The following is a 12443-nucleotide window of genomic DNA, read 5'->3' as shown; positions in this document are numbered from 1 at the left end:
CTTCCAATGAAGTTTGTGACCTGCTAGGTGGTGAAATACGGTCTTATTCAGGAAACAGATGCTGATCTGAGAATTTGAAGTTAATGTTGAATTTGGAGAGTCTAGAGAATCTGAAAAGAAGGTGAATTAATGGGAGTCAGAGAGATAATATTGGTGAATCATAGAATAGTTTGGGTAGGAAGGGACCTTTAAAGGTCATCTAGTCCAACCCCTCTGCAATGAGCAGGGATACCTTCAACTAGATCAGGTTGCTCAGAGCCCCGTCCAGCCTGACCTTGAATGTTTCCAGAGATGGCACATCTGCCATCTCTCTGGGCAACCTGCGCCAGTGTTTCACCACCCTCAGTGTAAAACAATTCTTCCGTATATCTAATTGAAATCTTCACTCTTTTAGTTTAAAGCCATTACCCCTTGTCCTATTGCAACAGGCCCTGCTAAAAAGTGTGTCCCCATCTTTTCTGTAGGCCCCCTTTACGTTCTGAACGGCTGCTGTAAGGTCTCCCTGGAGCCTTCTCTTCTCCTGACTGAACAACCCCAACTCTCTCAGCCTGTCCTCACAGGAGAGGTCCTCCAGACCTCTGATCATTTTTGTGGCCCTCCTCTGGACCCACTCCAACAGGTCCATATCTTTCCAGTGCTGAGGGCTCCAGAGCTGGATGCAGTGCTCCAGGTGGGGTTTCACAGGAGAGGAGTAGAGGGGTAGAATCGCCTCCCTCAGCCTGCTGGTCATGCTCCTTTTGATGCAGCCCAGGATACGGTTGGCTTTCTGGGCTGTGAGGGCATATTGACGGCTCATGTCCAGCTTTTCATCCACCAGTACCCCCAAGTTCTTCTCGGCAGGGCTCCTCTCAATCCCTTCATCCCCCAGCCTGTAGTGATACCGGGGGTTGCCCCGAGCCAGGTGCAGGACCCTGCACTTGGCCTTGTTGATCCTCACGAGGTTCACACAGGCCCACTTCTCCAGCCTGTCCAGGTCCCTCTGGATGGCATCCTGTCCCTCAAGGGTGTCAACCACACCATTCAGCTTGGTGTCATCCGCAAACTTGCTGAGGGTGCACTCGATCCCACTGTCTGTGTCACTGTGCAGCCCAGGATATGGTTGGCTTCCTGGGCTGTGAGTGCATATTGTCAGCTCATGTCCAGCTTTTCATCCACCAGTACCCCCAAGTCCTTCTCTGCAGGGCTGCTGTCAGTGAAGAATATTCTCAGAGAGTTTGTGGCATGACAAAGTGAAACGGGGAACAGCAGCAAATAGGAATTTGTCAGAAAAAGGTGCATCTTTAGGGACCTGATTCAATTCTTTTTGAGGTGAAAGTTTTTACTTTCGTTTGACGTGTAGGTGATACCTTCTGAAAATACATCTGCAGAATGTGTCTTTGGGAGCAGGAGGGCATAAGTAGTTTACAGATGAAATAGTTCCCAAATTAGAATGGGAAGTGGAAATATAGCAGGTGCCTTAACATGGGGACTCTCCGAAGTTCTGGTCAAAGTAGCTCCTTCAGGTTTTCGCAATACTAATTGCTCTTCCTCTTCCATGTTTCTCTGATGAGCAATAAATATTGGTGATTTCTGTATTTTATTTCTAGCACAAACAGCCTCGAGTTCTTTGCAGACCACAATGCTGTGATTGAATTGGTTCACATTTTTTTTCATGAAGCATGGGTGATGGAGGTGTGAAGGAGGTTGTCTATTAGAAATTATATGATTTAATGTTTTTTAAATGAAACATCTAGTTTTGATGGATGACAGTCATCAGCAAAATATTAGAGTAGTTTTGGAGAAGCATAAGCCAGTCCACACAAATCTTAGAGTTATCGCAGTATAGCTTATTTAGCTTTTTTTTTTTTTCTTATAGGTTCCAGCTGGGACTGGGCTGTTAAAAAAGCATCCTCAATCAGATACTTTCATAAGGACTTCCAGCCATAATCAATTGTTGGCAGAAATGATGCAGTCCCATATGGTTAAAGATATGTGTTTAATTGGAGGAAAAGTAAGCACTTAAATTTCTTTTCTCCCTCCTTCCCCATGTTCCTTAGAATGTAATCTAGTTATTTTTCAACTTTTTAGGGCTGCGGCAAAACAGTTATTGCCAAGGAGTTTGCTGATATACTGGGATACAGCATAGAACCTATCATGCTGTACCAGGTAAGTAAACTGTCTGCTGATGTTCGTGCTTTAAATATGATCCGAAATATAATATGCACATGTCAATTCTTTGTGTACATTTCTCTCTGTCAGTGATTTTAAAAGCTGCAGATATGTTCACATGCAGCTGCAGCTTTTAAAATCACTGATAATCACTCATATGGGTTAAAAAATAAAGGATAGCAAACATTTCAAAGACAGCAAAGCTTTCTGATCCTTTTAGAGCATTTTTTACTCTCTTTGTTAGAATACTCATCTAAAAAGTTGTCTTATTGCAGGTCTAAACAGAGGGAGTACTGTGCAGCAGTATAGATAGCACAATGTTGTTATATATAAACAAGCCCTGATACTGCTTTCCTTTGATTTTATTGACTTCATTGTGAATGTGAAAGAGAGGTAATCTAAATAAAATGTAGGGAGAATAGTTTAATACAGTGGTCTTTCTCCTAGCTGCAGAGAATTGACAACTCATTCTGTGATTTGGTGTGACTTAAGTGTAATAAAAAAAACTTTGTCTTTTTTGTCGTCTTTTTTGATTTTTTTTTTTCCCTTTTGAAGTATGTTTCCTGCCTATAGGTCAGAGTGATAACCACTTGTAATTCATGTATGTTGAATGCCTCCGGAAGACCTTTTGTCTGTCTTTTTTTCTGTTTGTTTGTCCATATGCTATTTAATCTTATAATGGAATTCTCCAGTATCAATACTATTTTTTTATTATTATGAAAGACAGTTTCTTTATTGTATTGAGAATACATAATTGGGTTTATGTTTCTGGGGAATTTTTTTAAAGTTATTTCTCATGTTCCATAGGCTTAATCTTTATTCTGGTTTTTGGTGCGTTTGTTTGTTTGTTTGGGGGTTTTGTTTGTTTGGTTTTTGGCTTTTTTGTGGTTTTTTTTTTGTTTTTTTTTTTTTCTTGGGGTGTGTGTTTCTTCTGTCAAGGTCACCTAATATTCTCTTACATGTTTATTTTTCTGGTGCCTAACAGGTGGAATTTTAATCAATGTTATAGATTCTTTGCCTTTTCTTTTTTTATGTTTCTGTTTAGTCTGACAGTTACCTTTGTGGTGGGACTGTGTTGTAGTAGAGATTAGAAGATAAGGTTCCATATTCAAAAATGTTGCATTCATTACTCATAGGTGCTATAAGAGACAGCAATCTTCTGCCCTTAGCCTAATTGTTTCTAGTTTATTTATGTTGTATCGTAGTACAGATGTGGCTTTAAAGATAAATTTGGGGAGAAATGTGCACAAACTCTGTTTGTGAGGTGCAGAGGCAGTTGATGTAGTTGCCTTAGAAGGACAGTCATGGGGCAAAATGACAAGAAGAACTCGAGAAATCTTAAGGGCATCCATGGGTTTTGAAGGTGGTGACAGCAGAGTGAATGTTTTTACTGAGTGAAATGTGAAGTTTGTATTTAAAAAGATTAACATAGAAGTAGTAAGAATGGTTCCAGGAAGGTCGGACATGCAGAATAGTATGGGAATGAAGGTTTTGGAGCTGTCGGTTTTCTTGGAGTATGGTAAACATGGCACAGTGGGGTTGCTGTACATTTAGGGTTTTTTCCTTTGATTTCATCCAGACAGTGCTTCAGGCTTTGTCACAGCACTAGAGGATTTTTTGCAAACCCCAAGATCTGTCATGCTTAACAGTGATCTCCCATAGCCAGTGGTCACTTAGTACATGTTTGGAAAGTATTGTAAGTCTTAGATCTTGATATGCTCTAACCTCATGACAGAAACTGAAAAATTACAAGATTAAAAAGTAGAATTAATTAATTTGCTAGCTTTTCATAGTAGGGATCAAATATGTAAGGTTTTTCTTTTTCTCCATAACCTTGAGGAATGAAAACACTCTCAAATAAAATATGAAGTCAAGAGGCTCCCATGACCTTGTTAGTCGAAATACACCAGGATTTACAGTTGTAAGTGATAATTGGCAATGTTGCAGGGGAACTTTAGCATCAGATTTAATGCAATATATTGGTCTTTCTTCCATCCCTTAGCTTATTTAAATTTTTCCCAGGCAGCATGGAGACCTCCAAAGGAAGAAATGGCAGTGGCAGCTGATTTGGCAGTGCAGTGGCATGTGGGGAGAGAGAGACACTGACAGAAATGGGTGGTGGGGTTGAAGGGTTGAAACAGACACAAAGTGAGAGAAAATAGAAAAGGGAAATATTACTGATGATGAAAAAAAGAAAGCCAGTCCATTTTATGTTTTCCTGCGTTGCTGAGAACCTCCCCAGACAGGATCCCACTGCTTTTCCTTCCCCCTATGTGGCTTCAGCTGATAAAGGCACAGACTCTGAAATTGTGTCTGGGTAGATGAAGTCAGACGGATGATTTGTGCCCTTTTCTTATGCTTTAACGTTGCCAGGTGCAAACAGATTTCGGTTCTAAAGCTATGTAGCCTCATCAATGCAGTGTTGTGTTTATAGTAATATACCTGGATTCCCAGCAGCGCCTATTAGATCTGTACAGTGGTATAGTGAGTTAGGTGTGCATTTTTTGAGCCAGAACTGAATGTGTCCATCTAGCCTGCATACTTCTCTCTGTATTTGTCACCGTGAATGTATTTTTAAATCATCCCAGGAAAAAACTTTTTGTGACTTGACAACCAGCTTAAGGACAGGCACACATGTAATATGGTATTGGGTACTTGCCAGCAAAATTAGACAATTCTTTGGTTAAAAACATGGCCACTGTTTTTCAACATCCTACCTTTAATTAGTATGGCTTCACTGGATAGGAGCAGAAGACTTCCTTTTTGGAGACACATGAGAAGAGCTGACAAATTAGGTACTTGGTAAACATCTTTCTTTCGGAGGGATCTGTAATTCCTACAGAAAGAAAATCTAGGCCAAAGGTTTGAAGTATTTCCCACTGAAGCAAACCTTTCCTTTGGTTTCACCAGGGTTTGACCAAGTTCAAAGGGCAGAGGGTTTTTATAGAGAGGCTTTTTGGTGATAATGAACACTATCGCTAAGGCAAATAAATGACTGTTTGTGAGCTTATTGTTCACTATGAATTCCTGTGTAGTCAAGTCTAGGTAAGATCCACATGTATATCTATGTGTGTAGATAATTCCTATGTGCAATGTCTTACATAATCTCAAAATTTTTTACTGGAAGTAGCGTATAAAAAAATGATTGAATGTAGCTCAGCTATACATCTTCTGATAACTTTTAAGAATGCATTTGTTTGTCTTAAAATATGTAAGAACTTATCGGGGCTTTGCATAGCTAAATAATAGGATAATTAAATGACAGTACAAATGTTAAATGTATTATTTCATACAGTAATTCAGCAATGAAGGCTATGAGAAGTTTGATAATGCTGTAAATCTATCAGATTTTTCTACTTTGGTTCAAAAAAGTGTCCTTTTTGATTTTTTGAGAGAGACATCGTATTGTCCTCAATGCATTTCTAAAAATAAGGAGGCTTTTATTTATCCTATGGTTCATTTTTGTTTTCCAATAATTTCTGCAGGCACAAAAATAAGTAGTGGGGCACTTATCCTTGATCTGAAGCAATAGCACTGGTTTTCTTCAAGCTCTGTGACAAATTCTTAGATGTTTATATATATAATGTTTACTTTTAGTTTTAATATTTGCTTCATCATTTTTGCCATCTGAAGTTGATTTAAGGGCTTGAATAGTGTGAACAGGCATAGCTCTTTATATTGATTTCACAGGAAAAAAAACTCCCAAACCTTTTGAGCACATTGATCATCTCTTATACTAACAGTTGGCTCAGAGAACAACTCCTGTCTTGTTTGTGATATCTGACATCATTATATGGATTTCTCATTATATATAATTCCATGTAGGCAAATTGCTGACGAAGGAAACTCATCCTGATTAGGAAAGGTTTGTTTTTATGTTGTCTCTTAATGCAGTTAAGCAACAGCAAATGAGAAGCAGCAGCCAGCTAGTTCTTCATGGAATGTAGTTAGGGAACTTTTGGTTTAAATTGTTTAAAATAAAACATTTTCTCCCCCCAGAGTTTCAGGGGGGACAAAAAGCAATATTCAAAGTGATGTTAAAACATTTTCCAGCAGCTTGCTCCTTTTCTTCCCCAGCAAAACCAGTCTTTTAAGCACATCACTAGTGTTTGTGTACTGTGATGTTTTTGTTTCTAAGATTTCTTTTTATTTCTTTTTTTTGCATAATTTAAAAAAAAAAATTCCTTCCAATTTTTTATTTGAGAAATACTAACAAAATATGAGTCCAAATTGGCATGAAAAGCAGGAGACGTAGATTTTTCACCTCATAATTGCCAAGAATATGATTATCACTGTGAGCCATGGAAAACGGCTAGGTTGGAGGCTTGTATTGCTATAGCTGCTAAAGGGGCTGAAATAGAAGTTATCCTACTTGTTTTCTCTCCTAAACATCTTTTTTCCTGTATACTGTATATATCCTGTATAAAAGATATTTTAGGAAATAAGCAATGCAATATAAAACACGTAAGTTACAATGACTGTTACAAATTAAAATAAGCATTTTGTTTCACAAGGCAATATAATGTTGCCATTTCTTTGCCCAAAACAAGGGGAAAAAAATAATTCATATATTTCTATTACCTCCCCTCCAAAGGGAAGGTTTTTTAGTGTTTAGAGTATTATAACACTATATCTCATAATGTATATTTTTAATATCATATATTAAAAATTGGTTTAGAGTAAGTAAATAGAAACAATAAATCACTGGGCAGGTACTTAGCTATAAAACAAATCCCTTACAGAAATTGTGCAAGTGTTAGTGAATGATAGTTCTTTTTAACGCATCACTAAATTTCATATCATTCAACCATTTAAATTTCAATATAAACATTCATTTTATATTTCAGAAAATATTTTGCAGCAAAATACTCTTCTGATTTTATCTCCGGAAAATTAATGCATGGTTCTCAAGTTGTTTTTGGATTATAGGTGGACATGCTATATAGCATACTAGGCTCCCAATCAATTCATACTGCACCTTGTTTCATTCCACTAGAGGTGAATTTTCAGAAGGTGTGTTAGTTAAATATTCAGTTATACAGCATTTACTATCTACTGAATGCACACTTCTGCTGCGAGTCCTAAAAAAACTTGCATTCATCTCTGGCTTTGATAAAAATATTTCACGTTCTGCTTATAGTTTAATTCATTAATAAAACAGACAAGAGCAAACACAGCAGTAAAAAACCAGAAATACAACAATAAAAATGTGGTCTGGTTTTGTGGATTTGAATGTGAGGCTTTAAATTATACAAACGTGGAAGCACTGAGGGAACCAGACTTTGTCCTGTTATTTTAAGGCTTTTAAGGAAATGTAAAAAGAGGAAATGATTCAGCGCATATGACGTAATGTGTTCTATTTTTATTCTTTAAAGTTCAAAGGGTTTTATAGTTGTGAAAAGGACATATGCAAAAGCTACAGCTACAATAGAAAATATTTTTCGCATCTGATTTTAGGTTTAAGTTGTGTTCACAGCACAGCCTGAGGAAGGAATTTCATCTTCCAGGTTACACAATGGCTATTACGTCTTTGTTGCTTTAGTGCTTACCTGTTATAATGGAGCATCTGAAATATGTGGGCTGGAGGATATGCTAGATTTTTGCCTTTGGTTTTGATTTATCCCTTAAGTATTATTTTGTGATATTCTATGTACTTTTGATATTTTGTGTGTTCTGACTTTTTTTTCTTACTCTGTCCTTTATTCTCTGATGCTTCCATTGCATTTTCCTGCTGAGAGGTGGAATGTCATGCTGGTTTGTGTTCAAGATTAATGATGAAATCTTTGCTCTTTCAGGTGACTACTTCTATGTGAAATAAATGACTCTTGTTTGTTCCAGGTATAAATTGCTGCCCCCTTCTGTACACAAAGCTGTGTACAAGTTGTCATGTGCTTGCATTACGTTTAAGAGGGGGGGAAAAAAAGGGCTTTTATTCTGGATTCAAAGAGGTGATGTTGGCAGTCTAGAACTTCCAAAGACTGTTTAACATTTTGTGTGTGTGTGTATTTCTAATACTCTTTGGAAAAGTAATTGAAGATTTCCTGATAATGTTCTTCGAGTATATTCTCAGGAAAAACAGAATGCATTTTTTTAAAGGAGAAAACATGTATTTGTAGATGAAGAAAATGGAGCATAAATACATTCTTCTTATGAATTGATACTTACAGGATATGACGGCTAGAGATTTGCTACAGCAAAGGTATACTCTTCCTAACGGAGACACTGCTTGGAGACCATCGCCACTTGTTACTGCTGCCCTGGAAGGAAAGCTTGTTATTCTTGATGGCATTCATCGAATTAACCCTGGCACTCTAGCTGTACTTCAAAGGTCAGGTTGTGAGCATGGATAAGTTGGGTGCACGTGATCTGTTATTGAGCGCATGCATACTGAGAAATTAACTTCCTTCTGGTGAATAACGCTTTATAACTTCAAGAATACTCTAAAAATGAAGCTGAGCATTGAAGTTTCATAGAATATGTAATGTTCAGTCTTTACATACTTAAAAGCAGGAGCAATTCTTTCATGTTCTTTGTAAATCTATGAGAATACAAGAAGTTTCAGCTCTTTGTAAATACAGAATGTAAGTCTGAATTGAAGAATGAACTTATGAAAAATCTGAACTTATGAAATCTAAAACTTAGTAATATTTCTGCAATGATTTGAAAATGCAAGATGCCAGAAAACATTTAAAATACTTTGCATTCTGCTTCTAAATAAAATGTGATCATTACAGTTATATGTAAAAACATACTTTATATTGACTGCAAAGAACTCTTTCTAAACATTATTTCATAATTCAATAAAAAATATATTAAACTTTGCAGAACAGAAGTAGTAATAGCAAATACTATGTTAATAATAATCTATATTGTCAGGTGAAATTTTTCTGCAATTTCATGTGCCTGCATCGTATACTGCCTTTTGCAAACTTAAAGGACATCACCAGCTTTAAAAGCAGGTTGTAGCAAAAACATTTTGTGCCTGCTTTTATTATATATGTATGCAGGCGGGCAGAAAAGAGAAACATGCTCGCCCGTTTTTTTCCTTTTTAATCAGTTTAGCTTTGCCTTCTGATTCTTCTTCTGTGCATGTGTTATATCTAATCAACTTCTGCATTAAAAAAATAACAGCTGGGTCTGTATGTATGCTAATCATTAAAGTCAACTGAAATATATTGCTTAAAGAAACAAAACAGGAGTATATTACTTGGTACAAGTATAATAAAATGGCTGTTACATGCCATGTATGCACACTCTACTAGTAAGAAAGAGGTTTTTTATTTTTCATTTTCTCACCACATCTATTTAAACTAAGTTCACTAACTCACTAGGCGTTGAATCTGTTTACTTATGCATATTATTTTACCTCCACACCTGGATGCATCTTAAATTGGTATAACTTTTTACTATGACCCTTGTTGACTGAGGTAGCTTTTTAGAAAAGTGTTAGTTGATACAAGTATTTTAAAAAACAATCAAAAGCTTATTCTTCATTTTCAAACAGATTAATACATGACAGAGAACTGACCCTTTATGATGGTACCAGATTATTAAGGAAGGATAGATACCAAAACTTGAAAGAAGAATTACAGATTTCTGATGAGAAACTACAGGAAAGGTAAAGTGTCAGCTACGACTATATAATGCAAACAGCATTTCATCCTGTAAGGAGCCTAATCTCCTTTTTGGGGGGAGGTTTCTTTTGGTTTTTTTTGTGTTTTGTTTTGGTTTTTTGTTTTTTGTTTTGTTTTGTTTTGTTTTTTTCACAGTAACATAATCCAAAATGCTTCCCTATTAAATTGATACCTTCTAATCACTAAGAGAAATGTATTTTAAACATCAGTTTCCTCAAGAGCTTTTTTCTTTTTGTGGCATGAGAAAATTATATCCTGTTTAGAGTGCTCAAACTAAAAAGGAAAACATTCAATATCCTTTAACAGAAGGAGTTAGAAATTGAAGAGAAATTATAAGTACATAAAAACATAGATATAAAGGTATACAATATGTGATTTTGGAACATTTTATTAAGGGTGTTGGAAAATAAAGCTAAATTGAAGTTAAGTGCAACTTGTGACTTTCTTTTACCTCATTAGCTAGAAAGCTGGTATTTAATTTACAAGTAATATAGGGCAGGAAATCCTAAGGATGGGTTGGGACACATTATGCTTGTTCTTTTTGTTTCTTCATTTCCACTTGTCTGCTAGAAACATTCCACAGATAGAAACATTTTCTAGTCCTCTAATGGCCATACTTGATACATAGTCAAACACTGCTGACCAATTCTTAGTTAATTGGAGGGGTATTACTGACTGTACATCAAAACAACTACAATCTAATACTCAGTAATATACAAAGAGCTAAACATACTGTGGTTCCTAAATGGCTCTAACCTCTGAAAGAACAGCTGAAGTTTTATATCAGGTGTCTGTGCTCATATTTACACTGCAGTTTGTGCACGTGACCAAACTTTGAAGAGGTCTTATCAGCTATAGTAGGGACGCATTCATGATGTGACACCCCATTTCTCTCAATTGTTTCTCCGAATACGATTTTTTTTTTCTTTGACCTCCTTTGTAGTCTGCCCTTTGAAAAAGCTGTTTCTCTTTTACTGCCTGGTTGTTTTGTTATTTCTGGTTCCCTTTTGATCCAAAATACTGTGTTTTTAAAAAAAAAACAAACCCAAAACAAAACAACCAACAACGAAACAAAACAAACTTCATTTTAAGTCTTCCATAGCATTTATTTTGATTCTTTGTGGGTATGGTGTGATCTAAGCCTACTTGTTGCAAATTGTATCCACTCTGCTGAGGCCGTACACCCAGCTAGATGGGCATTTCCTGCATTTGTTTTATTTGAGTGAAGGACTGTGTATCGGGGAAGCATTCTGTTTATCAGGGTTTTAAGCCCAGGCTTTGAAAAGAGAAGCAAAAAAGCCCCAAGGATCCATCTCGATTGTATCCCAACTTTTCATTGGACTTTGTACTTCAAAATACATCTAGTCGTGGTGTGAGTCTCCTCCCTGCTCTGTGTTCATGGTCTTGTCTGAGGTGCTTCCAGGCAGAATGGCAGTGGCTGTGCTGTTTTGCTTACTATGTGGTACCTTTTAGTTCATGCCAATATACTCCAAAAACCTGGAAAATTCATCACACATTCATCTTCAGTGCTGCCCATCTTCCTGGATCAAATGTCTCTCACAAGAATAGAGCATTCCATCTGGATTCCATGTCTCCCTGTTTGTCCTAACTATGGCTGTTTCGGCAGCGGACTCCCTTATAACCTACATTATCTCTTAGACTATGACAACTGTCCAAGCTGTCATCTTAATGACTGTTCTGCAGACTTATCTTCTTACTGTGCTACCTCTGTACCCGCTTTCCTTCCCTTTGGTGTCATTGAGTAACCTTTTGGTTCCACTATTCAATGGTAATTGTGCATTGCTTTCGACTACTTTGGAGGCTCTGAAAGTCTTTGGCTTTCCTCAGAAGGGTGTCCCCTTTCCTTCAGATCGCAATGTACTGCTTTTACCTAGCCACCTTTATATTCTGCAACAGAATTTAGTGTGAATTATTAACTCTACTTGATCTACTCAACTGAGAGTTAGCTTTCACCCTCTAATCCATGAATGCAGGGTATCTATTTTCTTAGACAGGAATTTCTGATTAGTACTTGATCTTAAAACAAAAAAAAAAAATAAAGAGAAACCTCACTATATAGACATTCTTGCATCTGGAAGCTCAGTGTGACCATTTAGCACTGTCTTGGGTACAGATGAAAATGTTTTGTACTGAATTAGCTGAAGTCCATTGCGCTGAAATGTTCAATCTGGCCCTTGTTCAACTTTCTCCTCTAGTAACTTATTCAAAAGAAGCCAGGGTAAAGTAATGCAAACATGTATCCACTTCCTTGGTTTTGGCCATGGGCTTCTTTGGCATCAGTGAACCACTCCTCTGTAGAGAGGGCACTGTTCTCATCAGCCCTTGAGGAACTGAAGGTGTTCCAGGACATCATCTTGGTTTTGGTCCCTTATGTATTCTGCAAACATCACTACCTTTCACTGGCTCCAGGACACAATGGCAATAGTTGCTCTTTGATTCCAATACTGCATTCCTTCCTGCTACTCGTCCTTTTCAGCAGCAGTTATCCGTCACTGCAAGCTTCAGTACCTTCCAGTGGTGCAGAATGGCTGTGCAGAATTAGCCCTTCTCTCCAGACACCTTCTCAGCAGGTGATACCTAGGTACTGACAGCTGATTTAATCACAGCCTAAGAAGACAACATGGTGCTAACCATCCCTTG

General features: G+C 37.2%; 1 protein-coding gene across 1 annotated transcript in view; it reads left to right on the top strand.

The window, feature by feature from the left end:
- VWA8 (von Willebrand factor A domain containing 8) overlaps window positions 1-12443 on the top strand; it is a gene marked incomplete at its 5' end in the record, with an annotated part of 200290 nt that overhangs the window by 48168 nt on the left and 139679 nt on the right. Inside the window, 4 exons of the mRNA XM_082496817.1 lie at window positions 1856-1990; window positions 2068-2145; window positions 8316-8476; window positions 9653-9766. Coding sequence (XP_082352943.1) covers window positions 1856-1990; window positions 2068-2145; window positions 8316-8476; window positions 9653-9766 — 488 coding nt within the window. The remainder of the gene's footprint in view (window positions 1-1855; window positions 1991-2067; window positions 2146-8315; window positions 8477-9652; window positions 9767-12443) is intronic.

This window comes from Vanellus vanellus (genome assembly GCF_965231255.1).
Source record: "Vanellus vanellus genome assembly, chromosome: 1".
Taxonomy (NCBI): Eukaryota; Metazoa; Chordata; class Aves; order Charadriiformes; family Charadriidae; genus Vanellus; species Vanellus vanellus.
The sequence above is the reverse complement of the archived record's forward strand: the minus strand, read 5'-3'. Positions and strand labels throughout refer to the sequence as shown.